This window comes from Capricornis sumatraensis, chromosome 13 (genome assembly GCF_032405125.1).
Source record: "Capricornis sumatraensis isolate serow.1 chromosome 13, serow.2, whole genome shotgun sequence".
Classification (NCBI taxonomy): domain Eukaryota; kingdom Metazoa; phylum Chordata; class Mammalia; order Artiodactyla; family Bovidae; genus Capricornis; species Capricornis sumatraensis.
The window spans coordinates 28,395,657-28,416,618 of record NC_091081.1 but is presented as its reverse complement, the minus strand read 5'-3'; the positions used below and the strand labels follow the sequence as shown (position 1 = coordinate 28,416,618).

Sequence of the window (20,962 nt, the reverse complement as noted above, 5' to 3'; positions counted from 1 at the left end):
CAGCTGAGCTACTTATACATATTTTATATATATATATTACTTATACACATAAATATGTATTTTATATACATATTATATACATATCTCCTGCAATACAGGAGACCTGGGTTCGATTCCTGGGTCAGGAAGATCCCTTGGAGAAGGAAATGGCAATCCACTCCAGTATTCTTGCCTGGAGAATCCCATGGACAAAGAAACCTAGCAGGCTATAGCCCATGGGTTCTCAAGAGTCAGACACAGCTTAGCAACTCAAACACCAATATGTAATGAACATATATTAATAACAGCATTGCAGGCGGATTCTTTACCAGCTGAGCCACAAGGGAAGCCCATTAATACCAACAGCTTATGTTAATTGAGCACTCACAAGAAACCACGCATGGTTGCAAGCACTTTCCAATAACTAACTGATTTAATAATTGTAATGAGATTGTGAGGTAGGAACTATTCTTATTCCCACTGTGCAAATGGGAATGGCTCAGAGAGGTTCAGTAATCTGTCCAAGGTCACTCAGCTAGGAAGCAGTGGTTTTAAACTCAGGCAGTCTGACTCCGGAAGCCATGTTTTCTCCACTGTACTACTGTGCTACCTCACTGACGGAAGTAAGAAGGTGCACTGGTCGAGAGGGCCAGTGTGTCTTTATGCCAGGAGCCAGCATGCAGAATTCCGCCTGTGGCAAAGGTCTTGAGGAAGAGGCCTGATAGACAAAGGCGAGATTAGGCCTCGAGGAAACCCCCCTGAGCCTTCTCGAGCATCTACCCCCAAACCAGAATTTGTCTGTCTTATTATTTTATGACTTTCACCAATGTTTCTGACATTAACAGGGGCTATCCCCGACCACCTTTCTCTGGAAAAAGTTAACTTAGAGCTCCAGTTAACAGTCTCCTGCATATAAAAGGAGTGTCTCAGCTCAAACCCCTCTGATGGCTCTCTAACTTGCCTGACGGGTTTACCGGGACTTTTACAACTACACATGTGATTGTTTATAGCCCCCCAGCCGCAAGAGGCATGAAGCTTAAAACATTTTAAAGATATAGAGCCCTTTTTAAGGAGCTAAGAATTATACTGGTGGAGGGTTTTCATTGTTGAGTTAATGACTGCCGCCAGGCCTCCATATCCCTTATCTTTTAGGTACCTGAAGGATATTAATCAATGTAATTGGGATGTAGAAAAAAGAATATAGTAGTTTTGATGTTAGCAATACTAGGCTTTTGAGTTAATGAATTTTCTCTTTGTTATAAATCACTGTATTCCTCTTTCCTTGTTATAAATTGTTGTATCCTTGCTATGTAAAAATGTAACCTTAATTAGTGCTTTCTGAGAGTGGCACCAGACTTTAGTAAGAACAACACTTTTAAGGCAAATAAGTTTTCTGGTTGACGGACCCTTATCAGAAAAGGGCCATAAAATGCCAATAGGCCTCCTGGCCAGAAGATGATGTAAATCACCTAAGACCTGTGTATACAGCTAGGTATGCAGAGAGAAAGCCTGGTCTTGATAAGGGTCAGGGCTGCTGACCCTGCATGGCTTTGTATTATCCATTGATCTCTATGTACAAAAAAAGTATAAAAGCTTTCCTGGAAAACAAAGGATGAACCAGTTTCTTGGAAATCTGGCTACCCCTGTGTCTTCTTTTCTTACTCTGTTTTCTGGCTGATTCCCATCTGGAGCATAGAGGCTCATCGTGTCTACTTATTTGCCTGGGCTTCTAAGACCCACGCAAGAGGGAGCCCAAGGTGGGGCACCCTCCACTATTCAAGTGGGCACCTGTGGCCTTATGTAGACAGTATAAGTCTCTTGTCTGAGGCTTCTATGTAAACCAAGGAATAGAGCCTCTTTCTCTCCTCTATTCTCTTAACTGCAAACTCTTTCCTTATCTCTCTCTAAATCTATATATCTCTCTCGCCATGCTGTCCCGCTTTGAATTACCCTGGATCCCCCGGGGCTGGACCCCGGCATCTTTACAAGGCATTTCTTTACTGTCTTTATAGCACTTAATACAACCTGACTAGAACTTATTTGTTTACTTCTGTATTGCCTGTTCATCCTCTCCAATCCAGCTATCATATAAAGCCCATGACAAAAGGAGCCTTGCCTGTTTTGTTCACTGCTCTGCTCCCAGGGACTGGAACAGCAGCTAGAAGGTTCTTATTTAAAATTTGTTGAAAATCATCCCACATTTGAAGTCACTGAATTCCAATTACATCAAATATGTTTGTCCACACTACATAAAAATATTCTACTTGGCCGTTAAGTTTGTGATGAACATTAAAGGCACGTTTTGTTTGGTATCTCACACTTTCCAGAGGACTTCATATTCTTGCATTTGATCCCATTGGCCTGATGGCATTCTCCCACTTTACAGGTGAGGAAGCAGAATCAAAGAATTTAAATGGCTTGCCTAAAACTAGATAGCAAATTAGTGTTGAAGCTCAGCCCACTAGATGTCTAGTTTGAAAATATTTCTGCTACAAACTTCCTCTGCTGCAGAGTTAGAACCAAGTTGGAACTGAATTATCTCTAAGAAATAGATGAAAGAAGTTTAAACCCTTCAAGTATTTCTCCTACTTCAGAAAGGCAAAACAACAATGCATATTTTTATAGCTATTTAAGAATACTGTATAATGCTTACAGTTTAAAAAAATTATCCACTGTCTTCTTCTTAGATATACATCAAAAAGAAATAAAAGAAGAAACATGACTTTCAGATGCATTTGCTGATATTACCTTTACAGGGTCCCAGTAGCCGAATGAGCTTATGTACTTGTAGGTAAAGCTGAGCATTTTCTGGGCAAGGCGTGATGATATTGGATAACATTTCTCAAAAATGCTTGCACGATTCTCTACCAGTGGTTTCAGTTTTGTATTCAATGTGTATTGGACAATGTGGATTTTCCGAGATCCATTAATGAGAATTACTGGTATCAAAAACTTCTCAAATTCTTCCTGATCAGAAAAATCATAAAACCAAATATTTTTAGTGGGAAGGAGGCTGGTAGTATTCAGTCACAGTGCATAGACTGCTTCAGTCTAGAAAACAAATACTTTTAAACTTCCAGGTGACTCTGTGTGGTGGTAGCTAAAACTTTTGACCCTATATGGTTTCCATATTGCCCTTGATTTATTAACTAGTTTTTATAATTGTAAGTGGTACTGAGGGACTTAACCCCTAAAAATATACGTTTCTTTTGAAATGTTAAAAAGAAACCAAGGAATAAACCAAATTGCTTTTGTTTCCTTCTCACATGTTAATTTTTGAATTATCAAACAGTAATAACCTGTATTATTTGTAAATTATTCATATCTGCTTCAAATTTTTCTCTGAGTTCACCCCTCAGGCGTTCGAGAGCATCAATTTCCTGCTCTTCCTCTTCCTCACTCATCACTTCCTCATCTTTTGGAAATTCATCTTCAAGAATGTTATCAATATCATCTTCATTGTTATCAGGTTCTTCCTCACTCATGTCTTCTTCTTCTCTAACAGTCTAAGGAAGAAAATATTCCCCTTTGTTATAAAACTGAAATATGGAACAAATGTCACAGCTAAATAATCATCTGGGGTATTCTGGAATAAGTGGATATTGGTTAGTGTGGTATGCAACATTCATCAACTGATACAGTAAAATTTCAAATACCTGGTACCCAGAAATGTAATGCATTCAAGACTAACACCACAGTGATTCCTAGATAAATACATAGACAAGATATTAGCTTCTAACACTTAATGCTATGGTCGGCACAACAGTACATGCTTTTCATGGTCTTCTGCAACAAAGTTTCATGCAACTCAGAGAGGATAAAACACTCCAAGCTATGCTACCTTGGACAAGATCAGTTTCTTCATCTATAAAACAGGAATAATGAAAGGTCCTCCCTCACATGATTGTTGCCAGAGTTAAATAAGTTCATACATGCAAAGCCCTTGGAAAACTGTCTGGCAAGCATGTCAATGATAGCTATTATTCCTATTATTATGTTATTATAACTATTATATTATTGTCATTTTGTATAAAGCACTGTTCTAATAGAATAGTACATGCCCCTGAGGAGGCTGCAGCTTATCTGAGGACACAAGAATAACAGATAAATGATTATTAAAGGCTGTGACAGGATATTGATACTAAGTGGCATTGTATAGGCTTCAAGTGCTGTGGTTCAATTTGCATAAAACTGAATCCTATCTTATTGATTCTCCTGCACTGTCTCCTGGCATGTTGCCCTGAAGTAGTCCTTCTCCCACCCAACTGCAAAACTGCCTTCCAGTCAGAAACCTGGGAGTTACCTCAACTCCTCACTCCCCATTATTGCACATCGCATTTCCAAGGACAGAATACTTAAGACTTTCTCCTCCTTTCTAGTCCTGCTCTACTGTTTGCCCTCTCATTATCTCTTGCCTGCAATCTTCTGATTAATTTGATGTTTCCTAATCATTCTAACTAAAAAGCCTCTTGATGAAAGTGAAAAAGTTGGCTTAAAGCTCAGCATTCAGAAAACTAACATCATGGCATCTGGTCCCATCACTTCATGGAAAATAGAGGGGAAACAATGGAAACAGTGAGAGCCTTTATTTTCTTGGACTCCAAAATCACCACAGATGGTGACTGCAGAAATGAAATTAAAAGATGCTTGCTCCTTGGAAGAAAAGCTATGACCAACCTAGATAGCAATATTAAAAAGCAGACATTACTTTGCCAAAAAAGGTCCGTCTAGTCAAAGCTATGGTTTTTCTAGAAGTCATGTATGGATATGAGAGTTGGACCATAAAGAAAGCTGAGTGCTGAAGAACTGATGCTTTTGAACTGCAGTGTTGGAGAAGACTCTTGAGAGTCCCTTGGACTTCAAGGAGATCAAGCCAGTCCATCCTAAAGGAAATCAGTCCTGAATATTCATTGGAAGGACTGATGCTGAGGCTGAAACTCCAATACTTTGGCCACTTTATGGGAAGAAGTGACTCATTGGAAAAGACCCCAATCCTGGGAAAGATTGAAGGCAGAAGGAGAAGGGGACAACAGAGGATGAGATGGTTGGATGGCATCACCGACTCAATAGACATGAGTTTGAGCAAGTTCTGGGAGTTGATGATGGACAGGGAAGCCTGGCGTGCTGCAGTCCATGGAGTCTCAAAGAGTCAGACACGACTGAGCGACTGAACTGAACTGAACTGAACTGAACTGAATCTTTCTAACTGATGAGACCCTGCTTCCTTGAAAAGAGTCTGAAGCTGGGATTTGGACTTGTAAGCGCTGAGAGGAAGATGAAAGGATAAGGGCCCTTCCCTGCTCTATGCCCAGGCTCTTCTTTCCCCAGGAGGAATTTGGTGTTGGGACTATGCTTCTCAGTTCTTGTTCTTTTTTGTTTGAATTTTGAAGTCATTTGGTTCTCTGACTACTTTTTCCTTTTTCTTGTATTTTGACAATTTTTTAACTCTGAAATTTGATTTGCTAAGGAATATTGGAAGTATGGTGGGGTGAGTCCACACTGCAAGCTGGGACATCTTAGCTTCTGATGACCTGTGCTCACCTCGCCAGCTCTACCTAATAGCTCTTCCAACTTGTTTGTGATAGAAAGCTCTGTCTTTTGTCACCTACAAAAGGTGACTTGGCACTTACCATCTACTTTTAAGAGGATTAAATTATGAGGTGCTACAGCTGCTGATCTTCAATACCAGAAATGAGGCACTCTGTGCTTTGGACAAAACTATCAGAACAGGTCTTCAGATAGTAGATATATTCAGGAGATGATTTTATGAGCCCAATTATTGCATCTCATTATAATTAGAAAAAAACTAAAATCCTTCATGGTGATGTCTGCTCCTTTTGACTAGTAGTAACCATGTGAAGGAGTTGGTTTGTTAACTCCTGTCCACAAGCGCAGGCGGCTGCAATGGCACACAAGCATGGCTGAGAGGAGCTACTCAACATCCAAAGTCAGGGGCAGAAGCCAGGAGGACCCCATGCCTGAGGGGCAGCGGCCAAGAGGACCTACCCCACGTCCGAGGTCAGGGGCAGCAGCCGAGAGTGCCCGGCTGCAACGGCACAGGAACAGCCAGGAGGAGCTACCCCATGTCGGAGGTCAGGGGTGGCGGCCCGGGAGGAGCAACCCCACGTCAAAGGAGAGGTGGCTGTGCGGGCACAGGAGGGCCTAGAGGAGCTACTCCATGTTCAAGATCAGGGGGGCAGCAGTGAGGAGATACCACTCATCCAAGGTAAGGAGCAGCGGCTGTGCTTTGCTGGAGCAGCTGTGAAGAGATACCCCACGCCCAAGGTAAGAGAAACCCAAGTAAGACGATAGGTATTGCAAGAGGGCATCAGAGGGCAGACACACTGAAATCAAAATCATGGAAAACTAGTCAATCTAATCACACCAGGACCACAGCCTTGTCTAACTCAATGAAACTAAGCCATGCCCTGTGGGGCCACCCAAGACAGGCGGGTCATGGTGAAGAGGTCTGACAGAATGTGGTCCACTGGAGAAGGGAATGGCAAGCCACTTCAGTATTCTTGCCTTGAGAACCCCACGAACAGTATGAAAAGGCAAAATGATAGGATACCAAAAAAGGAACTCCCCAGCTCAGTAGGTGCCCAATATGCTACTGGAGATCAGTGGAGAAATAACTCCAGAAAGAAAGAAGGGATGAAGCCAAAGCAAAAACAATACCCAGTTGTGGATGTGACTGGTGATAGAAGCAAGGTCTGATGCTGTAAAGAGCAATATTGCATAGGAACCTGGAATGTTAGGTCCATGAATCAAGGCAAATTGGAAGTGGTTAAACAGGAGATGGCAAGAATGAACATCAACATTCTAGGAATCAGCGAACTAAAATGGACTGGAATGGGTGAATTTAACTCAGATGACCGTTCTATCTACTACTGCGGGCAGGAATCCCTTAGAAGAAATGGAGTAGCCATCATGGTCAACAAAAGAATCCGAAATGCAGTAGTTGGATGCAATCTCAAAAATGACAGAATGATCTCTGCTCATTTCCAGGCAAACCATTCAATATCACAGTTATCCAAGCCTATGCCCCAACCAGTAATGCTGAAAAAGCTGAAGTTGAACAGTTCTATGAAGACCTACAAGACCTTTTAGAACTAACACCCAAAAGAGATGTCCTTTTCATTATAGGGGACTGGAATGCCAAAGTAGGAAGTCAAGAAACACCTGGAATAAAAGGCAAATTTGGCCTTGGAATACGGAATGAAGCAGGGCAAACTGATAGAGTTTTGCCAAGAGAATGCACTGGTCATAGCAAACACCCTCTTCCAACAACGCAAGAGAAGACTCTACACATGGACATCACCAGATGGTCAACAGTGAAATCAGATTGACTATATTCTTTGCAGCCAAAGATGGAGAAGCTCTATACAGTCAACAAAAACAAGACCAGGAGCTGACTGTGGCTCAGATCATGAACTCCTTATTACCAAATTCAGACTCAAATTGAAGAAAGGGGGAAAACCACTACATGACCTAAATCAAATCCCTTATGATTTACAGTGGAAGTGAGAAATAGATTTATAGGACTAGATCTGATAGATAGAGTGCCTGATGAACTATGGATGGAGGTTTGTGACATTGTACAGGAGACAGGGATCAAGATGATCCCCATGGAGAAGAAATGCAAAAAAGCAAAATGGCTGTCTGAGGAGGCCTTACAAATAGCTGTGAAAAGAAAAGTGAAAAGCAAAGGAGAAAAGGAAAGATATAAGCAACCGAATGCAGAGTTCCAAAGAATAGCAAGAAGAGATAAGAAAGCCTTCCTCAGCAATCAATGCAAAGAAATAGAGGAAAACACCAGAATGGGAAAGACTAGAGATCTCTTCAAGAAAATTAGAGATACCAAGGGAATATTTCATGCAAAGATGGGCTTGATAAATGACAGAAATCGTATGGACTTAACAGAAGCAGAAGATATTAAGAAGAGATGGCAAGAATACACAGAAGAACTGTACAAAAAAGATTTTCATGACCCAGATAATCATGATGGTATGATCACTCACCTAGAGCCAGGCATCCTGGAATGTGAAGTCAAGTGGGCCTGAGAAAGCATCACTATGAACAAAGCTAGTGGAGATGATGGAATTTCAGTGGAGCTATTTCAAATCCTGAAAGATGATGCTGTGAAAGTGCTGGACTCAATATGCCAGCAAATATGGAAAACTCAGCAGTGGCCACAGGACTGGAAAAGGTCAGTTTTCATTCCAATCCCAAAGAAAAGGCAATGCCAAAGAATGCTCAAACTACCACACAATTGAACTCATCTCACATGCTAGTAAAGTAATGCTCAAAATTCTCTAAGCCAGGCTTCAGCAGTATGTGAACCGTGAACTTCTAGATGTTCAAACTGGTTTTAGAAAAGGCGGAGGAATCAGAGACCAAATTGCCAACATCTGCTGGATCACTGAAAAAGCAAGAGAGATCCAGAAAAACATCTATTTCTGCTTTATTGACTATGCCAAAGCCTTTGAGTGTGTGGATCACAATAAACTGTGGAAAGTTCTGAAAGAGATTAGAATACCAGACCACCTGACCTGCCTCTTGAGAAACCTATCTGCAGGTAGGAAGCAATGGTTAGAACTGGACATGGAACAACAGACTGGTTCCAAACAGGAAAAGGAGTACATTAAGGCTGTATATTGTCACCATGCTTATTTAACTTATATGCAGAGTACATCATGAGAAAAGCTGGGCTGGAAGAAGCACAAGCTGAAATCAAGATTGCTGGGAGAAATATCAATAACCTCAGATATGCAGATGACACCACCCTTAAGGCAGAAAGTGAAGAGGAACTCAAAAGCCTCTTGATGAAAATGAAAGAGGAGAGTGAAAAAGTTGGCTTAAAGCTCAACATTCAGAAAACGAAGATCATGGCATCTGGTCCCATCACTTCATGGGAAATAGATGGGGAAACAGTGGAAACAGTGTCAGACTTTATTTTTGGGGGCTCCAAAATCACTGCGGATGGTGACTGCAGCCATGAAATTAAAAGACACTTACTCCTATGGAAAGAAAGTTATGACCAACCTAGATAGCACATTCAAAAGCAGAGATATTACTTTGCCAACAAAGGTCCGTCTAGTCAAGGCTATGGTTTTTCCAGTGGTCATGTATGGATGTGAGAGTTGGACTGTGAAGAAAGCTGAGCACTGAGGAATTGATGCGTTTGAACTGTGGTGTTGGAGAAGACTCTTGAGAGTCCCTTGGACTGCAAGGAGATCCAACCAGTCCATTCTAAAGGAGATCAGCCCTGGGATTTCTTTGGAAGGAATGATGCTAAAACTGAAGCTCCAGTACTTTGGCCACCTCATGTGAAGAGTTGACTCATTGGAAAAGACTCTGATGCTGGGAGGGATTGGGGGCAGGAGGAGAAGGAGACAACAGAGCATGAGATGGCTGGATGGCATGACTGACTCGATGGTTATGAGTCTGAGTGAACTCCGGGAGTTGGTGATGGACAGGGAGGCCTGGTGTGCTGCGATTCATGGGGTCGCAGAGAGTCAGACACGACTGAGCGACTGAACTGAACTGAACCATGAGACTAGCAAAACCTGCTGTAAAAATATTTGCTTGATTGCATGTACTCCCCCTTCACCAAAATCACATATATACTGACCTTGCCCCCTACCTGTTTGGGCAGTTTCTCAGAGTATCTGAGGCTATTCTCCTCATTTTGCCCTAAATAAAACTTAACTCACAATTCTCATGTTGTGCAAATCTTTTTGCGTCAGCACTTTCAGTTGGAGCAAGCAGGGGAGAAAGCCACAACCAGGGGACTGGAGAGTGAGGGAAAACTCTAGAGTTGAGAGAGCCAGCAAAGGATATACAAATCAGTTCACAAAGATTATCCAAGTCTCTGGCTAATCTCTGCAAACCCCACACATATCGGCTGTTCAGAACGGTATAAACTGAACTGCTGCCCATTCATAGGCATGACAGAGTTTGCAGGTTTAGTCTCACCAAGTTAATTGTCTGCTAAAATAATAACACCATCCCTCTTTGAAGGCATACAACCGAATCCAGAATCCCCACAATATAACATTCACAATTCTAGGATATAATCCAAAATTACTGAATCTATAAAGGCTCATCAGATATGACCCATTCTCACAAGAAAGATAATTATTAAATACTCAGTTCAGGTGTTAGAGTTACCAGTTGAGAACTTTACCACAGTTATTATCACTGGGATCAACGAGGAAAAGGAAAAAGAAGTGAAAATACAGGAAATTTCATGATGGAAATAAAAAAATATAAAAACAAACCAAATTGAAAGTTTAGAAATAAAAACGACAAATTTTGAAGTTTTTATAAACATTGGGCAGGCTTAATTGTAGAATGGAGAAGACAGAGGGAAGAATCAGTGAATCTGAAGATAGATCCATAGAAAGTATCCAACAGAAAGAAGAGAGAGAAAAAGAGACTGACAAAGTTACATGGAACAACAGTGAAGGATCTAACCTCTGTGTAATTGGCTTTCAGAAGAAGATAGAGAGCAAATGGGGCAGAAAAAATATTTGAAGAAATAATGTCTAAAGTCTTCCCAAATTTAGTGAGGATCATAAATTTACAGATTAAAGAAGCTTGGTGAACGCTCCAAACTATATATGAAGAAAATGACACATAGGCATATCATAATCAAACCACTGAAAAGCAAAAATACAGAGAAACTGTTAAAAGCAGTCAGAGAAAAACACACAGGAATGCAACTCAGATGATCACTTTCTTCCCATCCCTCTGGTTTCTATTAGACTAGACGGAGGAATGAAGAAACCCAGAAATGGTTAAGTATCTGGGTACATGTAAGAAAGGATTTGGGGGAAGGCAATGGCACCCCACTCCAGTACTCTTGCCTGGAAAATCCCATGGATGGAGGAGCCTGGTAGGCTGCAGACCACGGGGTCACTAAGAGTCGGAAACGACTGAGCGACTTCACTTTCACTTTTCACTTTCATGCACTGGAGAAGGAAATGGCAACCCACTCCAGTGTTCTTGCCTGGAGAATCCCAGGGACGGGGGAGCCTGGTGGGCTGCCATCTATGGGGTCGCACAGAGTCGGACACAACTGACACGACGCAGTAGCAGCAGCAGAAAGAAAGGATTTATTTTCCTCTTAATTTATTCCCAATATTTGTGTGTTTCGAACAAAAACTATAACTTTTTCTTAAGGAGTTTATAATGTGTTTGGTTGTAAAACACATGACAGCTGGAGCATAAAGGATGTTGGTGCAGTGTGGGGTGGGTATAAATGGACTTGTGGAGTCACAGTTTTCTACAATATCACATTGAACAATGTTGATTCTAAGTAGAGTGTGAAAAGCTAAGGGTGTATGTGTACCTTGAGAGCAACCACTACAAAATAATACACAGAGGTGTAACTAAACACACACACACACACACACACACACACACACAACTGATAATTAGGGACTTCCAAGGGCTAAAGGTGGTTAAAACTGTGTTTGATGACAGATTAGGATGTCACTTTGATCCTAAACAGTAGCATGACACCTTGAACAGACCAGACTTTAGAACATGTTTGTCTGGAGAATGAGCATGAGAATGAGGCCAGAGACTTCTGCCAATTTCATTCAAGGCTGATCCTTTAGTGTCTAATATAGTGTCAGGCATGCAACTGAATGGATGGATGCAGAGCAAGGCAAATAATAAAGTGGATGATTCTTTTTCCTTGGATGGTGCCATGACTTTCTCAGTCTAATGGTTTTAGATTTACTCTTGGTTGTAAATATTTTAGACAAAGAAATGACTGTTTCAATCCTTCTGCATAGTTTTGATTTACAGTTACAGTTTTACTGTATCAACAGTCTTCTGTACCTAAGTCCAACATAAGCATATTGGCAGGGAGGGGGGGCGGGAATACATGGTTGCACATGTAGCAAGTCATATTTTCTGTTATTTCTCTTTTCTCCTTCCCTTTCTTGAATATTTTTGTACAGATGGAAATCAGATTACAGGAGGGTCAGCCCTGAGAAGATATTATAAGGGAGCTGAAGCCAGAAGGAAATAGAAGAAGGCAGGGGCTATCTTATCTTTTGTCTTAGTTACAAGGGCACTGGTAAGCTGATTATATAAACAAGAGCTTAAGTCCTTTACAGAACAAGCTTGTCTACTCTGCCTCCTCTTTAACTTTGGCACCTTTGAGTGGCTTGGCTATCGCATTTGGGTCAGGTAGGTCAACTTGGGACTAGCTCCTCTCTAAATAAAACAAAATCCATGATCTTCAAGGTTTCTCTTTTTTTTAAAAAAAAAACCCAGCGGATGGAAAAGAGGAACCGTATTGAACATCCTTCAGAGTATGTGACTCTGTCCACAGGCTCTGCCTCATTCCATTCTTTACCTCAGTGTAATCAGCATTTTAGCTCCACACTTTACAGTGTGTGTGTGTGTGTGTGTGTGTGTGTGTGTGTTAGTCACTCAGTCATGTCTGACTGTTTGTAACCCCACCGACTGTAGCTCGCCAGGCTCCTCTGTCCATGGGATTCTCCAGGCAAGAATACTGGAATGTAAGCCATGCCCTTCTCCAGGGGATCTTCCCAGCCCAGGGATCAAACCTGGGTCTCCTGCACTGCAGGTGAATTCTTTACCATCTGAGCCACCAGAGAAGACCACAACTTCATAAGCTCTCGGTCTAGACCTTATTCCCATGCTCCCAGCCTATCTCCCTGTGACTTGGACTGAAGTGTGAAAAGCACAAAAGAAAATCCACGAGAGACATAGTTTAATGTAGTACTATTATACTTTGTATTAGATTATGTAAACATCTTTAGTGATTTCCTTTCCTTTAAAAGTGTTCATTTTTATTATTACAAAAATAATAAAAGTTCATTGTAAGCAGTTATAGAATACCAGAAGTATAAAAAAAATAAAAAGTGATATATAATCTAAGTACTAGTACATAAACTTGATATTTGCTTCAAGACTTCTATGCATCTTTTTGATGCTCAATATCACTAATTATTAGAGAAATGCAAATCAAAACTACAATGAAGTATCACCTCACATCAGTCAGAATGTGCTGTGCTGTGCTTAGTTGCATCTGACTTTGCAACCCCATGGATTGTAGCCCCCTACAGTCCATGAATCCGTGGGGATTCCCCATGCAAGAATACTGGAGTGGGTTGCCATGCCCTCTTCCAGGGGATCTTCCCAACCCAGGGATTGAACCCAGGTCTCCTGCGTTGCAGGTAGATTCTTTACCATCTGAGCCACCAGGGAAGCCCCAGAATACTGGAGTGGGTAGCCTATCTCTTCTAAAGGGGATCTTCCTGACCCAGGAATTGAACTGGGGTCTCTTGCACTACAGGCAGATTCTTTACCAGCTGAGCTACCAGGGAAGCCCCAGTTAGAATGGCCATCATAAAAACGTCTACAAACAAATGCTAGACAGGGTGTGGAGAAAAGGGTACCCTCCTACACTGTTGGTGGGAATGTTAATTGGTACAACTACTATGGAGAACAAAATGGAGGTGCCTTAAAAAGCTGAAAATAAAACTACCATATGACCCAGCAACCCCACTCCTTGGCATATAGCTGGAGAAAACCAAAATTCAAAAAGCTACATACACCCTAGTGTTCACTGCAGTGCAATTTACAATAGCCAAGGCATGGAAGCAACCTAATCGTCCACTGACAGATGAATAGATAAAGAAAATGTGGTACATAAATACAGTGGAATATCACTCAGCCATAAAAAAGAATGAAATAATGCCATTTGCAGCAACGTAGATGCACTGGAGAAGGAAATGGCAACCCACTCCAATGTTCTTGCCTGGAGAATCCCAGGGACGGCAGAGCCTGGTGGGCTGCCGTCTATGGGGTTGCACAGAGTTGGACACAACTGAAGTGACTTAGCAGCAGCAGCAGCAGCAGATGGACCTGGAGATTATCACACTAAGTGAAGTAAATCAGAGAAAGATAAATATCATATCATTTATATGTGGAATCTAAAAAGTGATACAACTGAACTTCTTCACAAAACAGAAAAGACTCACAGATTTAGGAAACAAACTTATGGTTACCAAAGGAGAAAGGTGCAGAGGAGGGATAAATTAGGAGGTTGGGATTAACAGATACATACCATTATATATAAAATAGATAATCAACAAGGCCCTACTATATAGCACAGGAAACTCTACTCAATACTCTGTAATAAACTATATGGGAAAAGAATCTGAAAAGGAATAGGTATATGTCTATGTATATCTGAATCACTTTGCTGTATACCTGATGCTAACATAACACTGTAAATCAACTGTACTCCAATATAAAATAAAAATTTAAAAAGACTACTGTGCATCTTTTCATTTTACATGCTTGAGATTATATATATATGTAAAATATATATTTTATATATGTGTGGGTGTTTGTGTGTGTATATGTGTCCATTTTATTTTTTGAAAAAAGCAATTTTATTTACTTACCACCCCTCCTTTCCTTCTTTTTTCTCTCTCAGTTATAAGTTCAGCTCTTCTTTTAGCAATCATATCATCCTGTTAAAGAAAGAAGCATTAAAAATGTCAACCGATAAAAATAAAATTACTTTCTATGTATTAATTTTTTTCCCAAATGGGAATAATATTTGATCAGAGGATACTTTCCAGAAAAGATTGTGATGGTGATAATTATGTCACATGTATCTTTGGACCTCTGGTCCTGTTGATCAGCTGTTTCCCTCCAGAGGTATAAGTGGCACTTGGGATCAGTCAGCTTTTCATCAAACTTTAGAATCCCTTTTCAAAGTGTATTACTTATTTGTTTGCTTTGGTGGAGAGGTAAATTTTGCACATGGAGAAATAGAGAGGCTATTTGTTGAAAATGTCTGATAATTTTTCATCATATTATTAAGATGTAATTGCCTAAAGAACCCTAAAACCACATATGCACATGAGGAAAGCATCTGTACTTTGGATACTTTCACACATATGGTATATGGGTAGTCATCTAGTTTTATCGGGGCCTCTAAGTCTAACGCAATGAATGGGTCCTCTCATGTGACTTTAAGGTTTGCATGAAAGCTAATCAGCTACCCTTGGGTTTTGGGGCTCATAGGTTCATGACTCTTGAAATTGCAGTCCCTTTAAATACTCAGAGATCAGAGAAGTGCCTTAAAGACATGCCCTGGGGGCTCTGGTGGAGGCCAGTAGCACCCTGCTCCTTTTATCTGGCAGTTACTGAGTATACATCCCAGATAATGTATGTTTGCTTGACATTCAAGAAAGAATTATAAAATCAAATGAAATCAAATTAATTTCATATATGAATCCCAGAGAGATTCTATAGCTTTTCAGAAGGTGAGGATTATAAAAACTCTAATTTTCTTTTTTTAAACCAAAGTTTTACCGGAGGTACTTTAACTGTAAAGCTATAAAAGTAGTCTCTTTTGCCTGAGTTGTGGGTGTGAAAAGAAAGGAGCAAATGCATGAGGTTATGAACTAGCTCCAGAAATCTGCTCTTTCCTGTTCCACATGCTCTACAAATTTTAGGGCATGTGATGGCTAGGATGGGGCTTGACTGCTTTACAGCTGCTCTGTCCAATATGGCAGCTACTAGCCATCTGAAAAGGATTTAAGACAAAAGGACAAGGGTGTGGCAGAGGATGAGATGGTTAGATAGCATCATTAACTCAATGCACATGAATTTGGGCAAACTTTGGTATGCCCTCTGCTTTCCTTTCCATTCTCATGCTTACAGAGCCTCTTGCCTAGCAGATAGTTGGGCCCATTTTCTTCAGAGATCAGCAGCAGAAAAGCGAAGGATGTCACACAGCAGAGTGTGAAGCTTGGTGTCTCTCCACATCTCCCTCTTTACTTTCATAGTTCTTGGAAGACTGAGAGCTGGGCTTGCTTCGATTTTGTGCTGGCCACAGATGACCTGCGAGAGGCAATACTTTTTTTTTTTGGCTTCACAGGATCTTAGTTGCTATACACAGGATCTTCCATCTTTGTTGTGACACGTGAACTCTTAGTTGTAGCATGTGGTTTCCAGTTCCCTGATCAGAGATTCAACCTGGGCCCCTGCACTGGGATCATGGAGTCTTAGCCACTTGATCTCCAGGCCCATGACCAAGGGCATGCAATCTTAGTGTGGTGGTGCAAAGGGATGAGTGGAAATGCCTTTAGAGGGATTTCCTCCAACTAAGTCCAAGATGAAAAGAATCTGACAACTGTGTTTGAGCAGTGAAAGAGGATCTTCATGGTTTTAACACATAATACATTAATGAGTATGGAGTTGTGATAATGTATCCAATAATTTAAGTCATTGTATCTCAGAATTGGAATTAACTGATTAGCTCTCTTGACACTAGAGCTTTCTTCCATATTCTCCCTACCAAATGTCTACTTAGCCTTTGCTGATCTGCCTTTGATAAGTAGCTCACTGCCTTCGGTCTTTGTTCTTTTCAGAAAGTTTTATAAGTAATGAAATACATCTTCCTGTACCTTTCTCCTACCAATGGTATTTCTTTTGCCTATGGCCACATGGAACAACAGACTGGTTTCAAATAGGAAAAGGAGTACATCAAGGATGTATATTGTCACCCTGCTTATTTAACTTATATGCAGAGTACATCATGAGAAACGCTGGGCTGGAAGAAACACAAGTTGAAATCAAGATTGTTGGGAGAAATATCAATAATCTCAGATATGCAGATGATACCACCCTTATGGCAGAAAGTGAAGAGGAGCTAAAAAGCCTCTTGATGAAAGTGAAAGTGGAGAGTGAAAAAGTTGGCTTAAAGCTCAACATTCAGAAAACGAAGATCATGGCATCTGGTGCCATCACTTCATGGGAAATAGATGGGGAAACAGTGGAAACAGTGTCAGACTTTATTTTTTGGGGCTCCAAAATCACTGCAGATGGTGACTGCAGCCATGAAATTAAAAGACACTTACTCCTTGGAAGAAAAGTTATGACCAACCTAGACAGCATATTCAAAAGCAGAGACATTACTTTGCCGACTAAGGTCTGTCTAGTCAAGGCTATGGTTTTTCCTGTGGTCATGTATGGATGTGAGAGTTGGACTGTGAAGAAGGCTGAGTGCTGAAGAATTGATGCTTTTGAACTGTGGTGTTGGAGCAGACTCTTGCGAGTCCCTTGGACTTCAAGGAGATCCAACCAGTTCATTCTAAAAGAGATCAGCCCTGGGATTTCTTTGGAAGGAATGATGCTAAAACTGAAACTCCAGTACTTATGGCCACCTCATGCGAAGAGTTGACTCATTGGAAAAGACTCTGATGCTGGGAGGGATTGGGGGCAGGAGGAGAAGGGGACAACGGAGAATGAAATGGCTGGATGGCATGACTGACTCGATGGACGTGGGTCTGAGTGAACTCCGGGAGTTGGTGATGGACAGGGAGGCCTGGCGTGCTGCGATTCATGGGGTTGCAAAGAGTCAGACACGACTGAGTGACTGAACTGAACTGAACATGGAACACAACAATTTCTCTTCAGCATAAAAGACTATCACATAATTTACCACTGCTCTCATGTCTCATTTTGGTCTTCCTAGTTCCAGAGTGGAAAGCTCCATTCATTCTACTCAATCCAGATCTATAAATGAGTCCTTTCAAGACATGTCATATAAATGAAATGAATCATAGAATACATATAATACTATTTTCTTTCCCTGGTTTCTTTCACTTAGCATAATTGTAGGGAGTATCAATAGTTCATTCCTTTGAAATACTGAGTAATACTCCATTATATGAATATGCTGCTGCTGCTAAGTTGCTTCAGTCGTGTCCAACTCTGTGCGACCCCATAGACGGCAGCCCATCAGGCTCCCCATCCCTGGGATTCTCCAGGCAAGAACACTGGAGTGGGTTGCCATTTCCTTCTCCAATGCATGAAAGTGGAAAGTGAAAAGTGAAAGTGAAGTCGCTCAGTCATGTCCGACTCTTAGCGACCCCGTGGACTGCAGCCTACCAGGCTCCTACATCCATGGGATTTTCCAGGCAAGAGTACTGGAGTGGGCTGCCATTGCCTTCTCCTATATGAATATACTATATATTTATTTATTATTTTTCCTGCTTTGTAAAAATGGGAGATATTTAATGTGTATGTCATAAAGATTTGATATACGTATACATTGTGAAAGGACTCTTCTCCCATTTGGTTAAGTAACACATCCGTCACCTCACATACTTATCCTGTGTGTATGACAACATTTACGTTCTACTCTCTTGCCAAATTTCAATTATACAGTACAATATTATCAACTATCATCATCATGTTGTACATTAGATCCTCAGGCCTTATTCATATTATAACTAAACTTTTTAATATCATCTTACCAACCTCTCCCCATTTCCCACACCTCCCAGCCCATGGCAACCACTTTTATACTTTCTGTTTTTATGAGTTTGATTTTTTTTTTTTACCAGATTTCACATACAAGTGATAGTTTGCAGTATTTGTCTTTCTCTGTATGGCTTGTTTAACTTGGTATAATGCCCTCAGGCTCCATCTGTGTTGTTGCAAATGGCAGGATCTCCTTCCTTCCCATGGCTGAACAATATCCCATTGTATATATATATCTACACCACATCTTCTTTGTCCATTCATCTGTTAACAGACACAGGTTGCTTCTATACCTTGACTATTGTGAATAATGCTGCTATGAATATGGGAGAAGAGAGATCTCTTTGAGATAATGGCTTTGTTTCCGTTGGATACATATACCCAGAAGTGGGATTCCTGAATCATGTGGTAATTCTATTTTTTAACTACTTGAGGAACCTCCATACTTATTTCCATAGTAGCTGTACTAGTTGACATTCCTATCAACAGTGTACAAGGGTTCCTTTTTCTCCGCATCCTCATCAGCATTTATCTCTGTTCTCTTTTTTAATTTAGACACCCTAACAGGTGTGAGAGGTGATATCTCATTGTGATTTTGATCTGCATTTATCTTATGATTACTGATGTTGAGCACCTTTTCATGTATCTGTTGGTCATGCCTTCTTTGGAAAAATGTTTATTCAGTTCATCTGCCCACTTAAAAAATTAGATTGCTTGTGTTTTTTCCTCTCTCAACTCCCTCTTCCCTATTCCCTTCCCACAATTGACTGTTCTCTATTTCCCTTACTACAATTGAATATAATACTTCAATTTATTTATTACTTGTCTCTCATTGAAATGGTATTGCCACAGACACAGAATTTTTGTCTGCTTTGTCTACTGTTATTTATCTCCAGCCTGACACATAAAAAGTGTTCCATAGTATGTGTTCAGTGAATGAATGAATGAACATATATTGAGTACTTACTATGCATTGAATATCATATAAATCCTTCACACAGTTTTTTTTCTGTTTAAACTTTTTATTTTTGTACTAGTGTATAGCCGATTAACAATGCTGTGACAGTTTCAGCAAAGGGATGCAGCTGTACATATACATGTACCCATCCTCCCCCAAACTCACCTCTTATCCAGGCTTCCACATAACACTGAGCAGAGTTCCAAGTAATTGTTTGGTTTTTTGATACTGAGTGGTGTGAGTTCTTTATGTATTTTGGACTTAAACCCCTTATCAGGTATATGATTTGCAAATACTTTCTCCTATTCCCTAGACTGTCTTTTATTTTGTTGATGGTTTCTTTTGCTTGGAAGAATATTTTTTTAGTTTGATGTAGTCCCACTTACTTATTTTTGCTTTGGGAGTCAAATAAAAGAAGTTATTGCCAAGATTGATGCGAAGGAGCTTACACCTTTTTGTTACAGGAGTTTTAGGGTTTCAGGCCTTGTGTTTCAAGTCTTTGATCTACTTTGAGTAGATTTTTGTGTATGGTATAAGATAGGTGTCCAGTTTTATTCTTCTGCATGTGGCTGTACAGTTTTCCCACTGCCATTTATTGAAGAGACCGTCTGTTCTCCATTGTACATTCTTGGCTAGTTTGTCATGAATTAACTGACAACATATGCGTGGGATTATTTCTGTGCTTTCTACTCTGTTTCACTGATTTATGTGTCTAGAGCCTGCTACTGAAGCTCTCTGCTGAACTTTTCAGTTTGGTTACTATATTCTTCAGCTCTATGACTTCTGTTTGGTACTTTAATTTTCTGTTTGTTGAAGTTTTCACTTTGTTTATGCATTGTTCTTCTGACGTTGGTGAGCATACTTATGACCATTATTTCTAACTATTTATCAGATAAATCACTTATCTTTGTTTCAGTAAGTTTTGTTTCTAGAGTTTTATCTTGTTCCTCTGTTCAAAATATATTCCTCTGTTTCTTCATCTTCTTTGACTCTATGTGTTGGTTTCTGCACATTAGATAAAGCAGCCACCTCTCCAAGTCTTGACTGGTGGTCTTGTGTAGAAGATGAATACAGCTCAGGTTGGCCTGAGGTCCTGGCCATCTCTCAAGCCTTTGTGCTTGTGTAAGCCATCTTCTTGGTTTTCAGTGGCTCCCGTAGTTAAGGGTGTGCCATGACCTATCGGTGTCCCAAACGGAAGGACCACAGTCATTATAGACTGATAGGAAGCTAAGATCTTCAGGTAGCAGCTATTTTGATGTATTAATAGGTGATGTGGGTATTTTCTCATTTACCCAATGTGCTGGAATCTAGCTTCTCCTGGACTAGTTTCTCCAGCTAGTTTCTGGATTTCTTCCAGAGTAGACTGGGTTCAGAAGACCCCTATGTTGCCACCTTGAGCTGTAACCCAAGGGAACCTATCTGGATATTTGACACATTTTGTTTATCCATTCAGTCAGTTGAGGGACATTGAGTTGTTTCCACTTATTGGCTATCATGAACAATGCTGTGTGAACTTTCACAAACACATTTTTATATGGTCTGTTTTCATTTTCGTTAGACAGATTACTAGGAGTGCAATTGCATAGGTTCCCTATGACACTTTTGAACATTTTATGGAAACTTACCAGAATACAGTTTAGGAAAAGAAATTCTAAGCTAATACTTGTGTTTATTTTACTATGGGCTAAA

The 20,962-nt window shown here is 40.5% G+C and overlaps 1 protein-coding gene across 1 annotated transcript in view; it reads right to left on the bottom strand.

The window, feature by feature from the left end:
- Nucleotides 1-20,962, bottom strand: part of AK9 (adenylate kinase 9) — a 115,129-nt gene that overhangs the window by 19,750 nt on the left and 74,417 nt on the right. The window contains exons 26-28 of the mRNA XM_068984940.1: nt 14,442-14,507; nt 3,279-3,485; nt 2,728-2,946 (exon numbers count right to left, since the gene is read on the bottom strand). Of these exons, the coding sequence (XP_068841041.1) occupies nt 2,728-2,946; nt 3,279-3,485; nt 14,442-14,507 (492 nt within the window). The remainder of the gene's footprint in view (nt 1-2,727; nt 2,947-3,278; nt 3,486-14,441; nt 14,508-20,962) is intronic.